This window comes from Chroicocephalus ridibundus, chromosome 2 (assembly GCF_963924245.1).
Source record: "Chroicocephalus ridibundus chromosome 2, bChrRid1.1, whole genome shotgun sequence".
Taxonomy (NCBI): domain Eukaryota; kingdom Metazoa; phylum Chordata; class Aves; order Charadriiformes; family Laridae; genus Chroicocephalus; species Chroicocephalus ridibundus.
The window spans coordinates 129,954,479-129,981,802 of NC_086285.1; the positions used below are offsets into that span (position 1 = coordinate 129,954,479).

The 27,324-nt window shown below is 39.5% G+C and overlaps 1 protein-coding gene across 2 annotated transcripts in view; it reads left to right on the top strand.

The window, feature by feature from the left end:
• NKAIN3 (sodium/potassium transporting ATPase interacting 3) overlaps positions 1–27,324 on the top strand; it is a 376,682-nt gene that overhangs the window by 256,921 nt on the left and 92,437 nt on the right. For both annotated transcript variants that reach the window (XM_063326950.1, XM_063326951.1), the window contains exon 4: positions 21,676–21,873. In XM_063326950.1, coding sequence (XP_063183020.1) covers positions 21,676–21,873 — 198 coding nt within the window. The remainder of the gene's footprint in view (positions 1–21,675; positions 21,874–27,324) is intronic.

The window sequence follows — 27,324 nt, forward strand, 5'->3', positions numbered from 1 at the left end:
GAGTAGTAAGAATTGTTAAAATTATACATAAGCTTTAACTAATTAACTGATAAAGAGAGACAAAGTTGTCTTTTTATCTCTCTTGCCTCTAAGATGCCTAAGATTCTTTCTTTGTCACTCTGCTTGCTATTAATTGACTCTGAAATTGTTATCCTCCAAAAAGATCTTTCTCTATTTTCTTTATTTAAAGAAAAAGATTATTATCAAGGGAAAATAATGGGAGCCTGTATCATTTCATCCTTCCATTCAAATATTAATTTGGATCTTTAAAAACGGCTATTTGTTTGATATATAGTAATTGGAAAGTCAAAGTTTCACCCAGAGTGGGACTGTTAAAGAGTAACGCTAGATATTACTTGCCTGTTGGCACTAAATTTGATGCCCTGGGGAGACCTTCTAATTGGAGAAAGCTAAATTATTATACCAGCTGATTATTTTTGTGACAAGTCATATTAGCAACAGTGCACACCTTGCTCCCAGGTTGCCAACTTGAATATCTCTTTCCGTTCTACTCAGTTTCACTATCTGGGTAGTCCTCTGAACTAAGTGAAACAGCTTTAACATACAATTACTCTTTGCCTCAGGTCCACTAGCATAATCCAATCTTCATCATTTAACAAATAATCTTTCAGTTCCCTAGTCTATATCATCAGCGGTTAGTTTTCCTTCAGCTGAGTTAATGGATGTTGGTTTTCTAGCCTTCGAACTAATGGTAGCTTTTCTTGTCCTTGTTTTTTGCCTTTTTTTTTTGCTTTTTCTCTTTTGTCCATCAAGAATGGGGTTTATGTGCATTTACGGTCACATATGTATTCAAGCGTCTTTTGGAAGATTTTAAGGAAAGTATAGTGAAACCTATGAAAAATATGATGTAACAGCTGACCTATGGGTCAGGGAGAGCACAGAACCAGCATCTGAGGAAGACCTCAAACTTATAAAAAAATACGTCTAATACTGTATGCACATACTGGAGCCTTACCAGGGACAAAAAGTACATGAATAAAGAGACTGTGATTGCCCTTGGGCTTTCTTGAATAACCTTTTCAGCACACCCGAGCCCATGATTGTCTCAAGGTGTACCCGAGTCCTTGGGAGACATGCACACAAGTGCTTTAATGGGACTGCAGAACAAATGGGATTTCATTGCCAATGCAGAACTTGTTTTCTCCATAGAATGAATAGCCATGAAACGAGAATGTGACCTTACAGGGCCCATGACTGGGTTGGGTTTTTTCAGAAATTCTTTTGAGGTTTTGAACTGTGACCTCCATGCAAAGGATTATTTTGGGGTGGGTCAAGGAAGGGGAAAGGACTGGAAGGGCTGTCCTGTGGGGATGATGCCCCCTTTAACCATATAAAGAATAGAGGGGATACTCACACATTGAGTGTTATGGTTGCTCAGTTACTGTTCCGTACACGTTCTGTGCACAAAATTAAATAGCCTTCTGCAAAACACAAAGATTACTTATGAAAAAACCAGGAACTTTCTTTCTTTTACTCCAGGTTGTAAAAGAAAATGCAAGTTTCTCAAGCAATTCTGCCATTTTTTATTCCTTACTAGGATTTTCTTTATCTCCCTCTCCTCACAAGGAGAAGACAGAGTTGTTTTTAGAGGGAAGAATTGACTGCGAGAGTGTTGGAAACTCTGGCTGAATTTTGCACTGTTTTCAGACTTATGTAGTTTAATTTAAGAATAATAGCCAGTCATTTTGTATGGCATGCATCATTTTACTGTTGGACACCTTGGAAAAAAACACCAGAATATTTGCCACTTTTTTGTCAGAAATAAGGGGAATCCTTCATTTACGCTGTGATGTCCTCTTCACCGACTGGGAACACTGTGAATAAAAGCAATGACTTGTATGAAGTCATGTCGTGATTTATTTTAGCGTTTATTTTTTAACATGACATGGCTATAAATCCTGTGCAATAGGAATGGAGATATTCTAAAAATTAAATTCTATAGGAGATAAAAGATGACATACAGGAAATTGAGTCTGATATTCATACTATAGAAAAACTACCCAAAGCTTTAATGTTTGGGACTGTACCTATTGTGTCTTGACCATAACTAGCACTTCCATATTACAACTAAAGACATAACAGGACGTGAGAAGAGACAACCTAAAAATATCACAATGAGACAACAAAAGAAAGTATCTTAACTGTGTTGAACATCTATCTGTCACGTGGCTCTGTTTCTTCACCTTTTCTGCACTTGGTGTCTCAATTGGCATATTGGGAACTAGAAGGTGACCAACCTGTGGCTTTTATAAAGTGTATTGTTCTTGTTCTCGCTAACTAGTTGGATTTTTTGAAAGGATAAGTAGCAGGCACAGTATTTCAAATGAAGAGAGGGAAAGGAACCTACCCACTGTGAGTAATTGTAGCTGTTCTCAGCGCACCTCCAGTGAGACTTGCTTTCTGAAGTGCAGGCTGTTGTGCCAGGGCAGATGTGGAATCTGGGAAATTTTCCAGAGAAATCATTAAAAAATGAGGTTCTCAACATTAGCTGCTGTGTTTACCTATTTTTCTTTCTCAGACCGTCACTAGCAACACTGAAGACTGCACTGGATGACGAACTGAGAGCGTAAACCACTCGCAGAGGAGCACTGAGGCAAACATTGTGTTTTCCAATACACCTAAACCCTTCCTTAGCAATCTGTAGCCATTTTCAGACAATAGAAGAGCTCTTTCACTGCTATTGTACTATTTGACTCTGGGCAAACCAGCCACATTCTGGAAAACCGATAGTTTAGGCTTTTCCTGTGACATCTGAGAAATGATGCAGTGGGAGTAATTATGTGATTGCTGCTGGTACTGATGATATCTCCCTGTCTGGCTGGCACTGCTAATCTGTTTTACATTATCTCCTGCTTCAGGAAAAAGCATCGTGCCTAAACTGAGGAGGAAGATGTTAATGATGACATTGCCTCCAGCATTTTGTTTGTGGCAACATCCTACTGATGATCCTGTCGATACAGCTGGTGTCTCTCAGGTGCCACTTTTAGCTGTTTCTGAGGAACTGGAGGGACAGACAGACAGAGAGTGGGACAGACACCACTCTTCATTTTACATCTTTGGAAATATCTTTAAAGGAAATCCAAATAATCCAGATTTAAATAAGTTGTTGTGGTTTAACCCCAGCCAGCAGCTAGGACCATGCAGCCACTCACACAGTTCTCCCCCTTTCCCCATGAAGGGCAGGGAGAAGAGGGAGGAGAGAGGAGAGGAGAGGAGAGGAGAGGAGAGGAGAAGAGAGGAGAAGAGAGGAGAGGAGAGGAGAGGAGAGGAGAGGAGAGGAGAGGAGAGGAGAGGAGAGGAGAGGAGAGGAGAGGAGAGGAGAGGAGAGGAGAGGAGAGGAGAGGAGAGGAGAGGAGAGGAGAGGAGAGGAGAGGAGAGGAGAGGAGCTTTGGTATTTTATACAGTTTACAAAATCAAATAATGAAATAGGGGCAATATTTGTGATATTTGCAATTTCGTAATTTCATCTAATTTTACCTGTAAAAATTAGTGAAAATACTTCTCCAAATCCACCTTGATATCCTGAAAGCAAAAAAATAGGAAAAAAGACTTCTCTGAACATGACAGGGATTAAATATTAAGAACGTAGTATTAGCATCACTCTGTATCTTTCCAGTCAAACACCTGGAATTATTCACAGCAATAGACAATGCTGTAAAATATGATGGCAGCAGTTATTTGACTGTAAGTCTAATGTTCAACATTAAACCTCAGTCACAGGAGATTTTAAAACTTTTAATAATTACTCTATGGCTATAAATGGCAATGGCATTAATGCCTGGAATATTGCTGCTGCAGAAACCCTAATTACCCAAGCGATGCTGTCAGTATTCGTAACTGTTGGTGTTTCTTACTCTCTTACCATTGGCTTTTCCAAGCTAAAATCCAATGCCTAATTTCTGTTCTTCCCTGACTACCACATTGCCAAGGCCAAATTGTTTAGCAAGCTAAACATTCTTATCTGCATTCCCTTCAGTGCAGGTGCATAAGTGCATTTCATTGCCCATTTTCTCCAGCAGGGAATCTAAGCTATGGAGGGAGGAAAGGAAATATTCTAAAGAGACAACGCTTTTTTTCCCCCTGTAGCATAGTATTAGTTTTGAATTACGTTTTCTCTTCCTTTGTTGTTTATGTAATATGGAAGGGCTTGTAACTGTTCATAATCTTTTGAAGGAGCCAAGCGTTATAGATAAGTATGCATATATTATAAAAGGAGGTACTGTTCCATACTGCCACAGCTTCGTGTCGTGTTCTGGAGCATTGTAGTAGATAATAGTTGTTTTCATTTAGTCTTGTTTCCTTCTTTAGGCATTAAAAAAGCACAGAAAAAGCACCCAGTCTTTGGCAAAATTTAAAGGCCCACAGGTAACTGTGATAGGAATAGCAATCCAGCATGGTGGATGAGTTGGGAATGAGTAGGGTCTGGAAGACCAGGACAAGTTTCAACATAGGATGTGGAAATTTAGGCAGAGACAGAAGCAAAAGTAATGCAGCTGAAGGGAAACTTTAGCTCTGGTGGAATCAAGAAACATATATTGTTTTTGGTAGACCAGCAGATGTGATTCATGTAATTTTTGCAGCTGTTTTCTGTACAGATCAAAGTATGCAAAATTGACTATATTATGAAAATAGAGCAATAAAGAATAAATCATTCATATCTGCTGAAGTAATAGCTAGAACAAGACATAAATCTAAAAAAAATACAATGACACACAACACCCAGATGGTTTCTTCAGGACAATGCATGTGGCATTAAGTAGAAGTAATGGTGAGGAATTGAAAGAAATGACACTGAAAGTGAGTATCACAAAAGGCTTCTAAGAGTTAAACCGGGGACTGTCTTCTAATGACTTCCCCGCTTCATATTGGGGAGGGGAAGGTATTTGCTGTTATGTAGAGCTCAACAAGATCAGTCCTAAACACTTTCATTTTCTGGTGTGCTTTCTCTCTTTTCTCACTCATCAGTTCCTCCTGGTCATGACAGACCAGAAATCTGGTGGAGTGTTTTTCAGACTTTTTTAAGGCTTTGCCTTATACTTCCCCAACCTGCAACTTCTTTTTTTTCTCCTACTGTGAAATTTTTTTACTTTCTCATCTTAAATTTAAGTCATATAGTCTTTAGGATAGCAACCATTGTATAGAGGTTTTAAAGTGAGTTTCCCAGTTTCCCATTCTCTCTTCCTTAGATAACCGGTTTGTATCTAGTTCACATCTACAGCCTTTCCTCTTTTTTTTAACCATGTTTCCTCCCAAACCTTAGGTTGGACTTTTGCTCCTTTTCCCCCATATCTTTAGGTATCAAAAAGTGATATGAGAACTTCTGGTCTCCCTTCGTTGGGAATACGTACAAAAGAGCTGAGACCCCTCTTCTTGAGAAGCTCCTTTGTCCCTTTTCAAGACACTTTCTCTCACTTTTTGGGAGCCTTCCTCAGCCCAGTCTTCAAACATCTTTTTCTGCCCATAAAACTCAATGACAACATGGTCTTTTGCGGCTTGTTTTTATTGCAACAACCAAGGCTGGCCAGCAGGGAGGACTTTGTCTCACGGTCTTTGATCAACCAGTAGCAGTCCCTAGGATATAAAACCTCTTGCCTCACGCGTGCTGTCTGGTTTGTTTCAACTTAGCTTCCTCTTACAGGATCTTCTTGTAAGTCCAGCACCCCTGGCCGTCCTGCCTGAATGTAGTGGGCAGGAAAAGGTCAGCCTGTGCCTCTCAGTTCCAGTGGGGCAACCTAATTTTTTTCTTTCTTTTTTCCCTTCAATGGATATGTAATAATTTCAATACTTGGAAAACAGTTCCCAGTTTCTGACAGCCATTCTCCCAAAAATGTAGTAATTAATTGCTGGCAATATTCAATCGTAATGTTGTTGAAACCCTAGTAAATAAATATGCACTATAAGTAGTTGTGTGTGCAGCAGAAGTAACGATGCTTCATTTTATATTTGTGCTTTGACATCGATTTCCCTTATGGTTTCTCTGATATCAGAAAAAGGCAAGCTTTCCCTAGGGTCCTTCTCATCTTTCTGTTTTCTTATTTTAATGAAATCTTTAGGAAAGTTAATATACTTGAGACCTTTCCTCATTTGCAAATGCGTTAAAATGCCCTGAAGGGACCAAGAGACAGACACGTGCAAGTATTGAGACGCTATGAGCTTGCTTTCGTTAGGAAACAAACTAAAACCAGATAGGACCAGACTAAAAAGCATACCTGATTTATTGTACACCTGTGAGTATTGGCCATCCAAGACTGATAGGTCCAACAGTTCTCACTAGGAATGTACTACAGATGCTCAGCTGACCTGAGACACTCAGACAGTCCCACAGTCCGCACAATGTATGTTGGATGTCGAGTTGCTCCGTACATGAGCTGCGGTCATTTGTTTAGGATTTACAGAAACGTGGTACAGCACTATCAGGATTTAGTAGATAACCACCCAAAGCAGTACTGCGTCCATGCATATCGATGGAGCTGTTAGGTACAGATTAAACAGGCTTTCTCATTTCCTTAAAAGTATCTCTAAGACCCCACATGCAAAAAATTCTTTAGAGGACTTTGAGTCACGCCAGCAGTTTGGGCCAATTGTAATTTTGTTAGGGCCCTTATATGACATTAGCAGGGTAATTCACTCCATGATAGGCCATTTTACAGTTTACAGAAAGTAAAGGCTTGGGCTAAACAGCAATTATGCTACAAGAGTTAGGCATGAAGTTTTAGTTTTAATTAAATTATTGAAAGGGTATAGTCACCACCGTGGTCATTATTATGCTTTATATTATGAAGCTTCCTTATACCATTATGGTTTATTCCCCATACTGTAGCACAATGAGAAAGACTGTTAAAATGTCTTTATAACATTATAATTGTTTTTCTAAGCGGTGGAAGTCTCGCCAATTTAATTATATCAGTTTAGCTGAAATAGTACCACTCTGTGACCAGGCTTTGGCTGTGGCAACCTGTGTGATTTGCTTCTGTATGATTTACTCATGCTGTGTTAATAGGGTTTTTTTGTTTTGTCTGGATTTGGGTTGGTTTTTTTGCTTTTCATTCATGAATTAGCACAATCTTTAGAGATTAAAGGTTGTCCAAAGGATCGTCTGTGCAGCACATAACATGAGCAGGAGCAACCTCCTTTGTTTAGTGCTGTTTTATCTTTTTTCTTTTAGTAGGAGAACTCCAAGGAATTTCTTCTACAGACATGATCCGTATATAAAGTTTGTCAGGTTTTTATGATTTTTATTTCAGGGAAAACAAATTGTTTACTTTCTTAGAAATTAGATGTTTTGTAGAAGGCTGTCTTTTTCTTTTTTTTTTTCCTTTTCTCACTCTTTCTTGGCCTTTCTGAGATACATACCTTGAAATTCTAAAAGTTGTGGGGGGGATTGTACTTGAATTGAGTCTAAATCATATAGTGGGGGTGGTCTTCCCACTTCTAAGAAAGTGCACCTCGCACAGAAGTAATCGGTTAGGCTAATCATAGCTATTGAAACATCCTTTTGCTGACGAGCCCATTTTTATAACCCTGTTAATGTAATCACAATAACGTCATTATTCTATCACAGCATTCTTTCCCCGACAAATAAGACAAACACAATTTTTGAAGAACAAAGGTGTTTCCGCAAATCATAGGAAAGTGAATTTTAAAGCAGCAATGTACTAATATGGGAAGAAAAAGAGAGTTATACCCCATGAATCATAATGCTAACATTATGAATTGCCCTTATTTGTACTGATATTTCATTCCTCTGATTATAGAGTACCAGCTGAATGTGCTCCATTCTGGAAGTACATTCCAAGAAAGCTCATTTTGGGATGTAAGGGGGTGTCATTCCATGACAGAGATTTGCTGTTCAATTATTTCCTTCCTGCCAGCCACTATTAAAATTTACTTAACATGTGTAAACATGTTAACATAATCTGTTCATGACATTTGGACATTTTGTTTCCTACTTTTGTCAGTCTCTCATGACATATTTTTTAAAGTCGAATTAAGACTAGTCACCTACATTTTTGAAGTATTTAATCTGGATGTCTATGCAGTTCCACTTTTGATTTAGGAATTTAATGCTGGCCTTAGAAGGTATTACTGACTCACAGTGACTTCAGCAGTTGCTCCTTCTGTTATCAAACAGGAGAGGTAGCCCTGCCATATACGCTTACATAAACTGTGTTTATTGGACCCTCAATCAGTGGAATTATGTCATAGAAGCATAGAATCACAGGATGTTTTAGGTTGGAAGGGGCCTTAAAGATCACCTAGTTCCAACCCCCCTGCCATGGGCAGGGACACCTCCCACTAGACCAGGCTGCTCAAAGCCCCATCCAGCCTGGCCTTGAACACTTCCAGGGATGGGGCATCCACAGCTTCTCTGGGCAACCTGTTCCAGTGTCAAATTTCAAGCTACACCAACAGAGCATCCAATCCACTGTGCTGTTTCTGAAAAGAAAGCGGAGCAGTATGGTTGATGATAGGATTAGGATTTTTTTTTTTTTTCCCGCAAATACATTTCAAGGCTTCCAGCACCCAGCAGCCTACAATACCTCCAACAGGGAGAATTTGCTGGAAAGTGAATGGCAACTGTGGACTTACAGATCTGAACTGCAGCCCACACATTTTGTCTCTCTAAAATACAGTGCAGTAAAGTTAGCACGATTTTACAAGACTCGTGCTTTCTGAACTATACCAGTAAAAATAATTAAAACTTCTTTTTTTTTTTTTTCCTTCCAAGTAGAAGTTGAATTTAATGAAGTGTAACAAGTTAGTTGTAAAGTTTTTGGAATCTTTTGAAAACCAGGTAGCTTTATTAGTAAGTTTTTTTAAAAGAAACTGTAACTAGACCACTAACTTCAGGTTAGAGGGTTCAGTAAAATCATGTGAAGGCGTGTTTTAAAAGTGACATCTCAAACATCTAATTTTTTGTTTCAAATTTTGTACCCATTTGAGATAATGACTTTATAAAATCATGTGAAATAATTGTAATATTTCTGTATTTCTGTAAGAAACAGACCAGTGGCAGAATTACACAGTAACGTATTCTAGATGATATTTAAAGCTGTGAAATTAGATTGGATCTCTCCTTAGAAATCCTCTTTTTCATGAGTTCCTAACTAGGCCATATTCTTTGTTCAGAGATAAACCTTGAGACATATGATCTTTTTAATACTGGTTTTTAGTGCTCTTGCAGTGGAAGTGTTTTTTCAGCTGAAAAATTGCTTCCTTCCCAATCCATTTAAAATTAAACAGAATGTGAACACTGAGGGGTTTTTGTTTGGGTTGTTGTTTTTTTTTTTCCATTAGGATATTTAAATTTTCCACGTTCGGGTCATAAGTCTTTACTGTGTAATATTCGTTTTTCCTGTTGACAAAAGAAAAGTTCAGAAATAACAATTTAATTTCTTAAAATGATTGTAAAGTTCAGACATCTGTTTACCTTGTTTCCTAACTTGCAAAACTAAGTGCTCTCTCCCACAATGTTCTGTGTGCTGTGCAAAGACATATCTGATTATGGTATATGAATGACTTAACGCCCTCCTTGTGGTTGCATGAGTAAGTGTATGTTTTCAAAAAGAAAATACCAAGTTGGCAAAATCTATTCTGATTCCGAACAGGAAAGAAAAGTTCAGTGGAGGGCAGTGAAGGCATACCAATTTTCTAGGTGGGCACGTCGACGACCCTTTATACCTACCCACCTGTAGCTATCTTGTCGTCTCAGATCCTTCTGGTATAGGCAGAAGTGGTGTGTGCTTCCCTGTCCCAGGTTTAGGTTGAAAGGGACCTAATCCAAAGCTGTCTGAAGTTCCCGAAGGACCTGTACAACCAATGGCCATATCGCTATTATGCAACTTAGGCTTAAAAGCAAATCCAGGAACATGGAGATGTTAAGACTTGCAGTGCTATGGATGTGAAGACACGAGGGTTATCTAGAAGTACTGAGAGGGGGATAGCATTTGGTGAGAATTTTTCCCAGCGTGTTTTCTGATCCCTAGCCCTGGTAGACAGCATCTAAATACTGATGAGATCCAAAGCCACTGAGGCGGTTTTGCCAGACAGGGCTGGATTCTGTTCTTCCCCACATGGGCTGTCACCTGAGCTGGCACCGCTGTGATGCCCACAGACAAGCAGCCCGTGCCCAGCCAGTGAGCAATTAAAGCTGACCCGTCCCCTCTCATCCAGGCAGCCCTCAGCGGTGCTTTAAGAAGCAAAATTATTGTTCAGTCTCTGACTCTGAGAAGAGGCAATTACTGAGACAGCAGCAGTGGGGAAGGCTGCGAGGGCTGGGGGACAATAAGAGGCAGGAAACTTTCTCCCATCCTATTTAATATCTCCAGATCTCAAAATTTCCCTGCTTTATCCTATCGTCCGTCTCCCCCCAGGCATGCTTAGCACTGAATTTGTCTATAACTTTGCTATTTAGCACAGAGATATTAGCTAGCTACAAGCAAGGAATAAGCTAAATGTAAGCAACATCTACTCTCTTCATGCTCCTCTTCCTCTCCCAGAGGCTGAAAGGGAAATTCGCCTTTAAAAACATATACTTAGAACAGCAGCAGTTGCACCTGAGAGTAACATTAACAACCACTACAGTTACCTGCAAACTGTTTTCACAGCCTTAACTAGAGCTTTACAGCAAAATAGGCCATGTGGGTTTTTTTAAGGAAACCTTCCTCTATGCATCTGTGTGCTACACAACTCCATATAGGACATACTGTACGGAAAAGAAATTCTGCATTCTCTCCAAGGTAGGAGATAGTTACAATTAGGCTAGTAAGAATATTCTCACATGTTCTTACCTTTCTCATCCTTTTCCTCTCATATCTTTCTTATTGCCTTTCTTGCTGGCCCCAATCCAGCAAATATATGTACATCCCTAATGTCAATGGGATGCTCGTTGACATCAAGTAACATGCGTGCGTGCTTGTCGAATCAACTCTGTAGCTTCGTAGACTTCTCAGACTTTCAGCTGCCTTCTGGAGTCACACTGACATCCTCATATTACTGCTTTTAAAACCAGTTTTAAAAACAGAAACACGAAATGAAAATGCTACTTATATTTAGTAATTACTATTATTTATTGTAAGTGATCTCCAAAGTCTTTTGTAGATGCTCAGCAGCTTGCAGAAAAAAAGCCTCATATTGGGAATGTTTTGATTATTATTTTTTCCTCAGGCAAACTGAAAATTCTTTTTCTATTATATTTAAGGAAGCTCTTTACATAGTAGTCTTGATTTTGTACATTCAGTGTTAAGTATGTAAACTGATGTTAATATTACTTGTCCTTTTACAATTCATTCCTACTGTAATCCACATCTCTGTCAGCGTACCTAATAACTGATTATTGTTCTTCCCTTTGTCTGTTCTTATTATTTTAAATTTGAACAGTGAAATGAAACTATCATTTCAAATATCAATATGCTCTCGTATCTTTGCAGTGGCATTTGGTTCTTATTTATTAGAGCAGGATATATTAAAATCACATGATGACGAATTACAGACAAGTCTGTGATGTTAAAGAGTGAACGGATCATTAGGCATCTCTGTGGCTTTATTAATCTCTTAAAATGACCAGATTTATATAACATCTGTTAACAAGACCATAAAGTAATCCGCCTAGACTTGAAGTACTTGCTAGAGCCTTTTAAAGTTCCCTCTTGGATTAAAAATACATTTCTGGGGAACGTATTCAAGCATGTTTATTAGAGGAACTTTCGTGAGAAATTTTTTCAGAATGAAAAAACTCGTGACAAATATGAAATTATCCTAAAGTTATTGAACACCATCAGATTCTTCTGATTAATCTCATCAAAAGAACTTGAGAAGCTTGGTTATGCCCCTTCCCTGGCAGTGCTCAAGGCCAGGCTGGATGGGGCTTTGAGCAGCCTGGTCTAGTGGGAGGTGTCCCTGCCCATGGCAGGGGGGTTGGAACTAGAGGATCCTTAAGGTCCCTTCCAACCCAAACCATTCTGTGATTCTGTGATTCTGTGTTTACGGTGTGATTTGATTCTATAATTATGACCTGCCATAGAGAGAGTATGTCAGAGAAAAAGGGGTCCTTGTTCCTGAAATAGTCTCCTGAAAATCTGAAAATGACTGAAGAGGACAAATGAAAACTCTCTTTTGTGTGAATGTCTGTGAGAGTTATTGAGGTTTGGAGGTGGACTAGGCTGTAAATTAAATTAATATGATTAAGTCCATGGTACAGTGCATTGCTGAAGGAGATTGTTAATGCTGCCTTTGACCATGGTTAGCAGTTGTTCTCAGCAAAGCACTGTTCAGTGACTAATCTGTGCAGGTAAATATAAATATACCTATACTTATTTTATGTATTTATGTAAATATATAAATATATGCATATTATGAGTACACAAATAAAATACAAAGTATGAATATATTTATATGTTTACATAAATACAGAAAATATTTTAAGGAACCTAAAATGTGGACTAATGCCTATGGTCAATCTTAAATCAATAATTAAATAAATCATATTAACTGAGCTCTGCTACAGCAGATTCTCTTTTCCACAGTTGTAGGTGTTTCACTTCCTCTGCTAGCAAAGGGAAGATTTCAAATTTCATCATCTGAACTTAAAAGTTTCTTTAGGGACTGTCTTCGCTTTTTTAAAAATGTGTATCAAATTTGTTTTGGACATTGTCATTGGAATGCGAGCAAGGCCCGTGATTAAAGGATTGCTCTGCTAAAGCCAAGGTCATTGGCAAACAACATCACAAAACTTGAGGGACTGGCAAAAAAATGATGACCTGATATCACAGACAAGAAATACAGAAACAGAAGTGTCATGAGGAAGTATATGTTTCCAGCAGCATCTTGTGCTTCATTGAAATGAAAATAGTAAGAAAATAGACCCCTAGCAGTTGAATGCACCTCTGCTGCTTCTTGCATCGTCTCATTTTGTATTCTGGATTTTCAGAAGGGCCTCAGCAGTGCAGATACACAATTCTTGGCATTCTGTTAGTGGTAGACAGTTTTATTCAATGAGCGGTATAGGAGTTCACTCAAAAGATGAATTGGCACACCTTTCTCGTTGCCCTTTGCACACACTCTAAAATAAAAATCAGGATGTCCTGACAGAAGTTCCATGAAATCATGCAGTTTGATTTAAATATCAATAAAACAGGGTATTCTGTATGACCTCTGTCTTTTAAGCTTTTGGGGTTCACTTGGGTCATTCTCTTCGATCAAACAGTTAAAAAACAGTTGGTCCTTTCCTATAACCTGACGGATCCATAATTGTCTGAGATGGTGGACTACGGCACATGATGCCCTGGATAACTGTGATCTGAACTGGTGATTCACATGCTTCCCGTGTAGATTCCAGGAACCCAGCCTTAAGAATAGCAGCAAATAATGCAAATCACAGCACAGACTGGAAGTGCCTAGCAGTAGGGCTCATGATTTTTGAAGCCTTTACTCTTCAGCTCGCTTTCTTTTAACAAGCCAAACTTCTTATTGTAATCTCACGTCCCTGGGAATGGAGGTTTTAACAAAAATGCTGAATATAACCAGACTTGCCATAAAACAACAAGAGTTGGAGATATCATGAGCAATTGCATCGCTTCGAGCAAGCAAAGCAGAGAACACAACAGCAGTTGCTTAAACTGGCCTATTAATCTTTAAAAGTGTTCCTGGATGCAGGTAGGAACATTCTGGTTAGTCTCAAAAGAGGGAGTTATTTTTCTTGTCAGAAATTTTAACATTCAAGTGATTCTTCAAAAGTCGTTTTATGGTGCTTTTTAATCTCATTGGAGTCTGGTACAGACCCTTAAATTTAGGACCCACTATCCTGCATTTATCTCCAGCGTAGCATTTATCTCCTTATATAGCAAAAGATTTTATGGTATTCTTATAGTTGGGACAGAGAAACAGAGCACGGAACCCCCCAGAAATGAAGGAAATTATTAAAATTAAGTGTATGATTATTTAAATTAATTATTTAATAAATTGTTTAAATTAATTGCAACATTGTATTCTTAATCATGCTTTTAACCCCATGCTTTGTCTTTGTTCACAAACACTGTGCACAAAATACAGTTATTTGGATAATAACGAAGTTGAATCCCATTTTGTCCAGAGGCTACATTGCATCTGTTCCTCGTACTGGATTATGTGGGCTTTTGGCACAAACCGTGTCTCCTATTTGCATACATTTCCTAGTAAAGTTAGAACTAAAACCCCAGGAAAGGGCCTGTTTTGCAGGGTTTGTCACATTGGGGTGTCCATGGTACAAAAGACAGAGAACTACAGAAGAACAAACAGTTTTAGCGTGATCAAGCCAGGCCAGACCTGGCCATTTTCTGTGTAGAAATCCAGTCCCCGTCAACATTGCAAGAGTCTTCTCAATAGGTTTATACTTTCTTAAACAATGTATTTGTTGAATGCTTAGAGGCTGTATACAGTGGTGACGTACTTAGGCACATGAGTCTGGTCCCTTCTGCGTTGGGTATTAATAAATAAAATATTGCAAAACAGCATGGGAAGAGCTTTTTTTAGCTTTTTGGGGCACTTTATCTTTGAGGGAAGGTATGCTAGTGACAAATTTTAATTTTGTGATATATCAAATGTATGCATAACTCCATAGGGATCTCAGCAATTTCATTTAAAAACAACAGGAAAAAAATGAAATAAAAATGATAGGTTAAAATGTTCTTTCTGCGACTCAAAATCGCTTTACGCTATAAAGTCCTTTTTCAAGTGTTCATAGTTTTATTAACCTTTTGGACAGAATTTCTTTATGGCGCATAATTGGAACTTTTCCTTTTTTTTTTTTTGTATACCAAGACTTTTTCAAGCCTTCTTTTACGTTTTCTGGCTCTCTGCCCTGAGAAGTTTTCCTACAGCATTTGTGCTGATGGTTATATATGGCTTGCCAATGATGTTTCTAGCTCTTCACTACTACAGTTACATTTCAGTCTTGTCTTGTTTCTCTGCCTCAATCAAAATCAGATATGGCTTGAGTGAGGGACACACTAACCTGCACAAGCCCTTGATTTCACACAAACCCTTATCCTGTTCCCAGTCTTCCAAACTTGAAGCAGTGCTCGCAGTTTGCCATCACTCCAAACCTGTGTTGTCTCATACCTGTGGGACGTCAGAGGGAACAGGTGAGAGCAATTTTCAGACTAAGTGCTCAGCTTAATCACATGTCAGGGACTCCATCAGAGCACAACAGCTTTTCTGGGACTTCTTTGTGCTCATGTTGAACTTCTGTGCTTATGTCGAGCTTCCTATGACAAGTGATGAGTAAGGCTCATATTGATCCAATCTCCCTGTCTCAGGCTGTTTTTTCCTTTGGGCTTGGAGCTTGTTTCTGCCATACTGTATTACCTCTCTGGACTGTTTCTCATACAGAGAGACTGCCACAAAAGGGAGGAAGACCAAGGAAAAGGCATAAGCCATGGAGGTGGGACTTGAGCATGAATATTGCCAAAGATCAGAGCTCATCATTAGGGGCAACAAGTTTCAGAAAACAGGCCCTTGCTGGTTCTTATGACTTTTTCTTATGACTAATACTAACGCTGCGTGAAGACAGCAGTATGCTCCTCTTGTTTTCTTCATGCCTTCTGGCTTTCTAAAGACATTCCACTTCGCTCATAAGGTCAGTAAATCTAATTTTAAAATTGCCTGTTTTGCAAGGCAGGAAACAGATCCCTGAGCATGTGGCAAATTAAACAATACAAAGAAACTATTTTTATCATTTAGGTAGATCATCTGCCTGTTTGTCAAATAGATTTCCAAAAGGTCTTTTGTTCACTTCTAAAAAATAAATAAAATCTGTCAACACTCTCTATAGTCCAAGGAGCAAAAGTAGTAAAAGAAGGAGAAGACAGTACGGCCTAACTCATACACCTTTTTTTGGGGGGTGGCCTGTAGCCAAATGGTTAACAAGTGTTGTAGTGTGGATTGATTGGGGAAAAAAAATAGCTTAAATCAGTGTTGTAACCTTCTAATATTTGTTATGCTTGATAGGGAAATGCTTTCCTGTAGTCATGGTCCGATGTCACGGTTACAGGGTTTGCTCAATCTGTGAACCTCTAATCTCAGTGAGTGGGAACCATGAACCTCTAACCACAGCACGCAAAAGTGATGTTGCCTCTTTGCCTTTCTTAGCCACTCTCAGCCCATTCATGACGTTGGGGTTACTTCATGGCCTATGTCTGAAGATCTTGATACTGTGAATTTTCTTTTTTAGTGGTAATTAATTTAGGTGTATCACATGGTTCCTCTGGTCTAGTGGGCATTGAGTTTTTTACCACAAGGAGATGAATTTGCTAGGTCTAGTCTATCAGCCAGTTCAGACAGCTGAATAGTCTCAATAGAATCAACCCATAAACTTCAATTTAAGAATGCTCTTCATGTAATCTCTTCACCAGAGTGCTCAGGATGAGGATGAGATATTGACTGTATTACATTTTCAACAGCGACCTCAACCTAGAGAGCTTGCCTGGAAGCAGCATGGTTCATTGTGCCATCCTATTAGCAGGAATGTCACCGTTATTGAGTGGGCTACCTTTGACCTCTAGCTCATGGGGCAGGTAAAAGCCACCTGTGTAATGCTGAAGCAAGAGTTTAAATTAAAAACAAACAGAAAAAAAACCTTGAGCCAGTAGTCAACATTCAAAAATTATCATCCCAATCAAGACCGTGTGGGAGCAAGGGACACAAGTTTCCCTATTTGCCAATAGACTTCTTCAGTATTATCTGCCCAGGCCTTCGAAACCAATTTGTTCAGCAGTAGCGAGAGGAGATGGAGCATAACTGGTCACATGCAGAGCAAGCTGGGATCAGAACCTGTGGTTTCAGGAAATGAAAGGGTGGAAAAATAAGGTTATGCTGCCAATGGGAGTCTTGGGCTAATAGCTGATGCTCATGCTTCAAAGTACTTCTACAATTAGAGCAGGTTTCATTAACACTGGAACACATCGTTTGTATCTAATGACGATTAATGTCTCCTTGGAATTAGATACTAAGGAATTTGCGTGTCCCTTGTCCATGCCAACAACACTGCATGTTAACTACAAGCTTAATTGGGTGTAGGGAAAGACAAGGAAGTGCACTGTTGTTTTCCTCGCATTATGTGTATTATCTTTTTTTACCTATTCATTAGGTATTTGATTGAAAATCTTTTCTCCTCACTGCTAAAAACAGGAACTGGGTAGCAAGTCAGAACTAGAGCATCCTTGTTATTCTTAGGAAATGGGATGGGAATATCTATTGCCTCAGCCTAATTAATGTTTGTTTATGATAAGCATTATAGTAAGTATCAATAAAATAAAAAATGTTAGGAAGGGCTGGGTACCACACAAGCAACAACGAAGTCAAGATCTCTAACATTATGCTTTGCCTTTGTGCCCTTGCACCTTTCTGCGAAATTTCAAGTGTTGACTGCTTTCTCATGGAGGAAAAATTACTTTTCTGTCCCACTCAACACACTAACGTCTTTTTTACAGTTTTCCCAAGGGTGTATTTTTCAAATACTAACAAGGAATGAAATAAATATAAAATAGCATGTCCTAAAGCTGCGAAACAGTGAAAAAAAAGTAAGATTTCTGCAATGTGCAATCATCATGTCACAGCATAATATTTGTTTGTTATACAAGGCAATCTTGGTGTGTCGGTTTTTTTCCTGGAGTTTTAGTGTCTTTTTGTCTTTACATCCAGTGATTTTGGTTAGTCTTAATTTGTCATTATTTTTTTGTGTTGTTGTTATAGACACTGTACATAAAGTATACACAGATAAATGAAAGGAGCATCATCTTTATTATTGCTCTTTAGTTTTAAAATAAACTGTGTTATGCTATTATCTGTTAAAATTTGTCTAGATTCACCACCTCAAAATAGAATCATAAAATCACAGAACAGTTTGGGTCAGAAGGGACATTCAAAGATCATCTAGACAAACCTCCCTGTCACGGATGAGGGCATCTTTCACTAGATCAGGTTGCTCAAAGCCCTGCACAATAGAAAATGCCCACTTGAAACCAAATGTAGAAGCAGATATAAGGAAATTAAACATTATTTCCAAGCACTTAGAAAACTATTATTGGGACTTGAAGGGATTACATCTCACCTAAAAGAAAGTACCTGCCATAGTGATGATTTCCAATAATGATCAGAATTAATCCTTGGGCTGACAGCCAACACAAACCCTATACATCGTTTAAAAGCGTAAAAAGCCATAGACCGTTTAGTGGGACTCTACATCTGCATAAGTGTGATTGTTGGGCTGGTCCTATGCTCAGGAGCAAACTTCTTAGCACAGACTGGAGTATTGCTTCAGTGCTGACTGCAAAAGGGAGGAGTGGGGCGTAGGATTTCCCTTCCCTGTGTCACTTCCATAAATCACGCATGATTTTCCTGGAAGTCCTATTATCCATGTTCTGCCCACTTTTCATTTATGGCTTCTGTCTGAGAGGTTGCCAGCTGAAGTATAGTTTACCTGGATGTATGAAATTAAAGTCACGATATATGTAATGAGTCTGAAGCTCAGAAGACAGCAATTTTCCATCCATGACTGAAATTTGAATTGTTAAATGAGTCCCAACTGGATTTATCAAGAGACTACTTGGTGTCTCTTGTACAGAGCCTGAAGTTGAGTCTCTTGCCATGAAGAAGCAGCATTCTTCTATAAGAAATAAGCAGTTTGCATGACATCAGCTGCTGGAGATTAAGCATTTTATAGGCATTTGCTTAATGATTGCTTGTGACATTGGAAAATAGTACATGATCTATTGGAAAACTTCAAGCATCTGCTTCTACTTTCTGAGAGAATTCTTAACTTTTATTTAACATACAACTACGAACAAGCCACTTGGGCAGCCACTTTTCCATCACGCACAGGGTTTCCAAGAATTCACAAATGCTGAAAGACTCTCAGCAGTTCATTGATTTTAAAAACCTCTACACCCAGGTGAAGAGTCTTTGAATTTTCTATACTGCTGTAAATGATGATAAAGATACAGGTTAATTTTTTAACGCCTGGCACATTCAACTCATTTTGCGGATTAAGAATCTCCAAGGCATTGGAGAGGAGTGTGCTTTAGCCAGTAAAAAAAAAGAATATTTTTTTTTTAAATTGATTTTTGTCAGGCTTTCTTTTATTGATTGGCAGCTTAACATTTATCAGCTCAAACAGTTTATGGCTGCCATTTTGTGAAGTGATATTTTAGAGGTCAAGCTAATGCACGAGGTGGTTTTGTTTGCATTTCTAAAACTGATCTTTGCTGGGCCATCATTATCCACTTTTACCTGCTTTGAGGACTCAGGACATAATGCACACAGTGAAAAGTAATTATGAAAAGCTCTTCTCCCAGCCTTTATCCATAATTTCTTAATAATAATTAAAAAGAAGAGCATCAAGGGCTGTGATGACATCTCTTCTAGTTTTAATCAAAGAAGTATAATACTGCTCCTTCCTTCTGTCACTGCATCACCAGCAGCCTTGAACTATGAAACATGTCTCATGTTCATCAGTTTCTTAGTAAACAAGGTAAGAGGGTCTTCTCTAAACATGACCATCAAATTAAGCATTTTTAGAAAGCTCCTCGTGAATGAAACATAACAGTATTCCAGAAATTAAAGATTTTATTTACAAGAAGTGTTTGTACTGACCACCTGCCAGATTCTTACATTTTAAACGTGTCGGCAACATTTACCAAGGTGTTTCCCTCTGCATGTTTACCATTTTTCTTTACCATTGGCTGTGCACTAGCCAAGCACAAACACTGAAACAGGGCATAATAATCAAATATTAAAGGGGGAAAAAAACCCTTGAGAGCAAAGAAAGCTGTGACACCAACGCCACAGACCTCGCAATTTATTCCTACAGTTGTGATAGCAAAGTGTTCCCTCGCAACATTTGATACACGCAAACCCACATGGCAAATCTGTATTCCTACTCAACGAAGAGTTACTGAAATAAATGAGAGTGACTATGTGTGTACTGCTTGACAAATGGCATTTCTTACAGTTGACAATTGTTAAAAGCACTTGATACCACTGTGCAATCTCTGGCATTGTTGTACACAGAAAGCTTTGGCTGTTTGCTATGACTATATATTTATAAGTAAATATTCATTAAACTGAACTGTCTGTCAACTCCTGATTTCCCAAGTCATTTTCATATTGCAGCTGAAAATTTCCTAAACCAACATCAAGGAATGACATGCAAAGTCAAAAGACAAATGCCTCATCAGCTGTAAATAATGCTCCAGCAAATCTGCATTTTGCGGGTAAAGAAGTTACGGAGATCAAAGCAGCAAATCACAGAGGCAGTTTTCTTACTGCTAACTAGCAAGAACAGAGGTTGGTAGGATGTAATTCACCTGTAAATTTTTGAGCGTGGCCAGAATAAAGGCAGTTAAGAGAGGAAAACAACAAAAGGACTCCTGCAGCTGGAATCTGCATCGAATGTCCCTTTGGTCAGGGTGAATGTAAATGGCCGCAGACGGACTGACAAGACAGATTTTTGTAGTGGGATGCAAAGAGCAAATCAGTGTCACTGCAGCGCTCACAAACGGGCATGTGTGGAAACGGGGGTATCTTGTGGGCACAAGGCTGACAATTTTGCACACATTTTTAACAACTACCTTGGAGTTCAGATGGGGAAACATGGAAACCTAAATCTAAATTAATTATTTAAAGTATGAATATAACTCAACTCTCATTTATCTCCGGTGAGGAATTTGGGTTTTGGTATTTAAATGGCGTCCACGCAACTTCAGTGTATTTTACTTGAGCATTGCTTAAAGACCTAAATCTGTTGTTAATTCAGATGAATTTTCCTGTTCGTACTTCATAGATACGCTGTTAGAAAAATCTTTAGTATGTTAGTATGTTTGCCACTTTCACTGCTCCAAGTGGAAGTGGGGCGATATTTACTAAAATGCACAGACATTATACACACTGTGTGGGTTACAATGCAGCCAGTACCCATTCGGGTAGATTTTAAGGCCTCATCAGACAAGCTGTGGTTGAGGCTCAAGATGATTCGGGTGAAGAGAAGTTACTGCATGTGTTTAAAACCCAGGTCAGCTCACAGAAGCAGGTTTCTTCACTAAACCGAGAAAATGGTAATCTGGATAGGGGGCCGAGGGGAGAAAAGACAGCAGGCTGCTTTGCTGGAGGCAACTTTTCATCTGCATCTTTGGCAGTTGGAACAGGCTGCCTTGCTGTGGTCCTACTTTTTAAATTAATACCTATAATTTATAGTTAATATTTTTAATAAATATGGTGGAAGCTTGTTTTATATTGTCTCTAGTACCATGGGGTAAAACTGTCTCTGTTGCCTGTTAAAAAAATTAATGTTTAAGTGACATTGTAATCAACGAAATTGCTTTTCAGGCTGTAAATTCATGCAGACACAGGATATGCGCTGTGTTTTGTACAGTACCTGGTACAGCGGTTCTTCTGCCAGACAGAAGCTCCTATGCACAATTACAAAATAAACAATAAATGTTTCCAATTTCGTCTCTCCCTTTAACGTCCTACTTTCATGTTAAAATTACTGGGGTGAGGGGGAGGGCAAGTTATTTATCTCATTTTCCTTATTATAATTGAAAACATCTTTTGTTTCCCTTGCTTTACCTTAAATAACACGACGTTAGAAGTTTTCACGCTTTTTCCCTCCCTGTCTCCTAGGAAACCGATCTCATGACCTTTAACATCTCAATGCACCGCTCTTGGTGGCGGGAACACGGGCCCGGCTGCATACGAAGGGTGGTGCGTCCTTCTGCTCCCAGCATCCTAGAGGATTACTCCTACGTCTCCGTCACAGGCTGCATAATTGATTTCCAGTACCTAGAGGTCATTCACAGCGCTATCCAAATACTCCTCTCCGTAAGTTCCCGTTTCCTCTGGTACTCGGATCCTGGCAGTCCTTTCGCATGCAGCCTGTTGCTGTTGGGTGTTTGTCCCGAAAAGGGGATGTAGTAGTTGATGGACAGCAGCAGAGATTTTTAATTGTATTTTGAATCAGAGAATGATACTTATGTTATTAAAATGTGCACTGCTCTTTTCTTTCCCTATATCTCGTAAAGCTCCCTACAGGCATAGTCCCCATTCTGGCCTTTGCTGGGACGGGTGAAAATTAACTCAAGTTCTTGGCTCTCATTCGTTGAGACACGTACAGCAAAGGAGAGCAGACTTGTCCAAAATTAATTTACCTAAACCTTTCTGAAGTTCACAATCAATAACAGTTTTTATTTATCCCTGAATGTATTCATATTTTACATGATACTTGGCTGAGTTTCTTCCCAAAGTGAGATATGGATGTAACCCTTGAAAAAGGTCAGAGAAGTATTAGGAATTAAAGTAGTCATTTATATTTATCCATGTTATTTGTTCTTTCCTCAAACACTGCGTTGTCAGAATACTCTACCTCCATGATCAACATTTTGTGGTTGCAATACCAGTTAAAAGCTGCAAATACATGGAGTCATTATAAAAAGCCTGTAGCGCAGGGAAGCGCTGGGGCTGGATGAGTTGCTTTGGGAGCAACAGCCAAGTCTTTGCCGCAGCCTTTCCTCAATCTGATGGCTGCTTCTGCTTGTGACGAAAAGGTTGTTTGGCATGAGCTGCATGTGATCTCCTAGAAGTGGTAGCTCTTTCTCTATCTAGCTGTGTGTAGTATGTAGCAATGGGCCCACTCCCAGTGGGTGCACAGACGTCTGATACACCTTGGAGGTCCAGACCTATTCTGAGAACATAAACACTCGTGGTTCGTGGTCCTAACCATGGCCACCAGTGTTTGTCAGGCACTGGGGGAAGGGATGAAGTCTGCAGTCCACACCTGCTAGTCAGGGGAGCTATTTGGTCTGAGCAACCAGAAAGGCTGGATATTCCTGGTCTATTCGGTACTTCAAGCTGTTTTACCAACTGACCGGTAAAAACTGCCACTAGCAAAGTACAAGGGATCTGCAGGATAAATCTCACTCATTAGTTTAAAATTATTTTCAAATTATAATTTTTACATTTTTTCAAGATAAGGACATTTCTCTTTTGAAAGAACAAAAACCTTTGTATGTGGTTACATCTGTCATCCTGTCCAACTGCCTAGAAAGAAGTAGCCTAAAAGTTGAAGGCAATTTCTCTGCATTACTAAATGCCTTTTGTAAGGTGCCGAGTGCTTTTTCCTTGCCACTGCTTTTAATCAAAATTGAATAAACTTGGGTCTCACAGCAGTGATTAATGAGCTTCCACTTGACAGTCCAGGTCTGAATTAGTGCACTTGGTTAGTGCACCAGTGACATCACATGCACCTACACAAGCCATGTGTCTGCTCATGGCCTATCAGCTTCTCAGCACCAGTGACATCACAAGCACCTACACAAGCCTTCTTCTGACTGTCATTCAGTCAGGAAGCAAAGACCTTGAGTCAGGATCTTTTCCAGTGAAGACAAAATCTCCAGCCATGTGTCCTGGCCCTGTCTCTGTCAACACACGTTATGACGTTTCTGTGAAAGTAGGCCTTGCAGAAGAATCCTGCGCACTACATCTGCCAAGCTTAACTGAATGCACCTTCCTTGCTCTTATAGGGGCCTGATACTCAAAGCAGGTTGCTTCTCCCAGGAGCTCTCCATTTGCGGCAAATTCCCCTCGCAATGCAGTGTCCTTCACTCTGCCTCAGTGAGCCTGGACAAGGGAAACTGAAGTGTGCTTTGTTTAACAGGAGAAAAAAAAATAAATATTCACAATACGTACTTACTTGTAGAAGAAAAAATGTATTGTGTTAGAAAATTTTCTAGAATTTTTGTGATTAGAAACAAATTTAGAGTTCAGTGGAAATATAGACGATTGTTGAAATCAGGAACTTTTTTCTTATCGATGCAGTATAGTTATGGTCAAAATTTACCAAATGACAGGAGCAAAAATATTAGTGTTAGAATAATGGAATAAAAACATGTAATATATACAAACTAAAAGAAATATGAAAATGGAAAAATTTAAGGTTATGTAATAATTATAAAGCATAAGATGTAACAGACCTTCCCTTTCTTGTGGAGTGACTGATTGCCTGAAACATATAGAAATTCTGAATACAATTCGTTGCAAGTTCAAAATGGGCCAGGAACTTATAAGGCTGGACTGTGAATTAAATAGTTGCGAGTTTCAGGTACTGCTTTTAACTCATGTACACAATGTTAAAATTAAAATCCGAGATGCCAAGTACGGTTTTCCTTCAGTCTTATTGTCTTGCTATCCCATCTGTGACACATTATGATTAGCACACCATGAATCTGTACTCCAATTTCCATTCTGAATTGTCATTTAGGCTTGTTTAATTTCCTGTCACACAGGGCAGGAGTCACCACCTAGATTATCCGACTTGTTGCGGTTTCCTCCCGTTTTCTGAGTATCGTTGACCTGAGGAAGTTCCCATTCATTTCGGATGCATAACTGCTTTTCTAATTGGGGTACCAATTTCGATTGTTAGTTAAAACGTCTTTTAGTTTGCCTTTTTACAGTACTGAAGAGTTGTAGATCTGAAGATTTTTCTTCCTTTTTTTCTTTTACTAGTAGCTAGTCCTAGAAGTAGGCTATTCCTTTTTGGACCTTACAACCTACTTAATTTTCATAACATTTTTATGTAGCAATAGTAGCGTAACAAACCATTTTACAGTGTAACAAAAACTTTATTGGCATAACAAATCATTTTATCATGCTAACCCTTGTCCAAACGACTGGGAAGGTGAACACTTCCATTGGGGAGGGGGTTAGAGCCTCTGCAGGAAGCAATCCCTCCAGGGGTAAATATTGGATACCTGTCAAGATATATAACTCACTAGCAGCAGTTCTCCATTTCTGAAAGGTGACTTTTTATTGAGATCTTTTTTTTTTTTTTTTTACTGGTATAAAAATTTTTATATGCACAGAATGCTGCAGCTGTGACTACATTGGACCCTGCTTCATTTATTTAATTCTAACACAGTAAGGCTCTTTCTGTATTTGCTTTACAGCTGTTTCTAAAAATAAGTATTCTTTATTGGTGAAACGTATCTCATCCTGACTCAAGGTGTATGTTGAAGAGTCTGGGAGTTGAAGGCGTTAAGCATTGCTTTAAATTGGGGAAAATCAAGATAGATATTAGAGAATGAGATGCAATGAATAGTGAAGAAGAAATATATTTGAATTATTTGTTTAAATTCTGCATTTATTTAATGTGTAGGGGACAGTACATATTTTGATAAATAAATACTTCTGCATAACCCCTTTAATTTTAAAATGCAAGGCAGATCATCTTTACAGAAACCTGAATTTTTGGGGAACAAATGGATATTACAGTCAAAATGGTGACAGTTTAACAACTTTGAGAAAGGCCCTTTATAGAGTGTTTTTTGTTATTTGAAAACAGATAATACACACTGAGAATGTTAAATGCCAGGTAGATGGTGGTTTTAATAGCCTGAGATTTAAAAAGGTTTCCAAGCGCAGAGAGTTTTGTATTAGACCCTGAGCCTAATATCGTAGTAAGTTTGTCCACAGCTACAGTGTGAAGCAGAGACCCCCCCAAGCAAGGATTCACCGAGGTAACTCTGAAATTAGCAGCCATATAACTTCACCAGTGCTGAAAAAGAAAAATGAATTAATTTTGGCAGAGAGACAAGCTGACACAAATAGGCTGTTTCTGGGGATGGGAGCTACTACCTGCTCACACCACGGCATTGCACGAGGTGACATTAACTTTCTGTCAGGGTGTCACCACATTACTCTTCACTGTATAGAAGGGCCATACCTAATACCTAGAACTCTGAAGGAGGGGAAAGAAAGGAAGAAAGGAAACAAGGAAAGGAAAGAAGGAAGGAAGGGAGGAAGGAAGGGAGGAGGGAAGGAAGGAAAGAAGGAAGGGAGGAAGGAAGGAAGGAAGGGAGGAAGGGAGGAAGGAAGGGAGGAAGGAAGGAAGGAAGGAAGGAAGGAAGGAAGGAAGGAAGGAAGGAAGGAAGGAAGGAAGGAAGGAAGGAAGGAAGGAAGGAAGGAAGGAAGGAAGGAAGGAAGGAAGGAAGGGAGGGAGGGAGGGAGGAAGGAAGGAAGGAAGGAGGGAAGGAGGGAAGGAGGGAAGGAAGGGAGGAAGGAAGGGAGGAAGGAAGGGAGGAAGGAAGGAAGGAAGGAAGGAAGGAAGGAAGGAAGGAAGGAAGGAAGGAAGGAAGGAAGGAAGGGAGGGAGGGAGGGAGGAAGGAAGGGAGGGAGGGAGGAAGGGAGGGAGGGAGGAAGGAAGGAAGGAAGGAAGGAAGGAAGGAAGGAAGGAAGGAAGGAAGGAAGGAAGGAAGGAAGGAAGGAAGGAAGGAAGGAAGGAAGGAAGGAAGGAAGGAAGGAAGGAAGGAAGGAAAGGAGGGAAGGAAGGGAGGAAGGAAGGGAGGGAGGAAGGGAGGGAGGGAGGAAGGAAGGGAGGGAGGGAGGGAGGAAGGAAGGAAGGAAGGAAGGAAGGAAGGAAGGAAGGAAGGAAGGAAGGAAGGAAGGAAGGAAGGAAGGAAGGAAGGAAGGAAGGAAGGAAGGAAGGAAGGAAGGAAGGAAGGAAGGAAGGAAGGAAGGAAGGAAGGGAAAGAACCCTAAACCTAAAAACACACAAAACATTCAAGTTGTTTGGTATGTTGATGCTGACCGAATGCGGGATAATTTGAAGAAAAGCACCAGTTTACTTAGCAGAGGTCCATCTATTGCCATTCCTAACTGTCAATTAGTATAACCTCGGGGTGACTGCTGAACCTACAGATGAGGAACACCCACAGAAAAAAACAGTCCTGGAGAGTCACCTGGTTTTCACTACAGTGTAAAGCCAGGTAAAGATGTGATACAGAGAGATTAAGACTGTTGAATGTTCCACAGTGGAGTGAAAAGCAGTGAACATACCTGCCTAAAGTCAAGTCAGGCACTAATCAGTGGGGAATAACTTATCAGTAACACTACCAAGCACAAAACATAGTCAGAAAACTATATTACTTTCTACAGAATATAACAAAGTTGTAATGTCACAAGCATAAGAAAAATCACTCCGGGTAGCCAAACTGGGAGTTGGATACTGTGCTCACTCTGAGTCTGAGCGATTGTCCTGCAAGATGGACAGACTACATCTATACACGTAAATTGAACGTGCCAAGGGAGCTGGGTACTGATGCCAACTGGCTCAGAACAGCTCACGTCTCTGCTAATGGTCTCAGCCTTCAAGACAAGCTGGTGTGTTCAAGCCACCCAACGCGAAAAATCCCCGGACTGTTCTTACCAAAACTATGCCTCGGAACCATTTGGGGAGAGTGGTGGCTGGAGCAGGCCAAGTTCATGGACATGTAGTGTCAT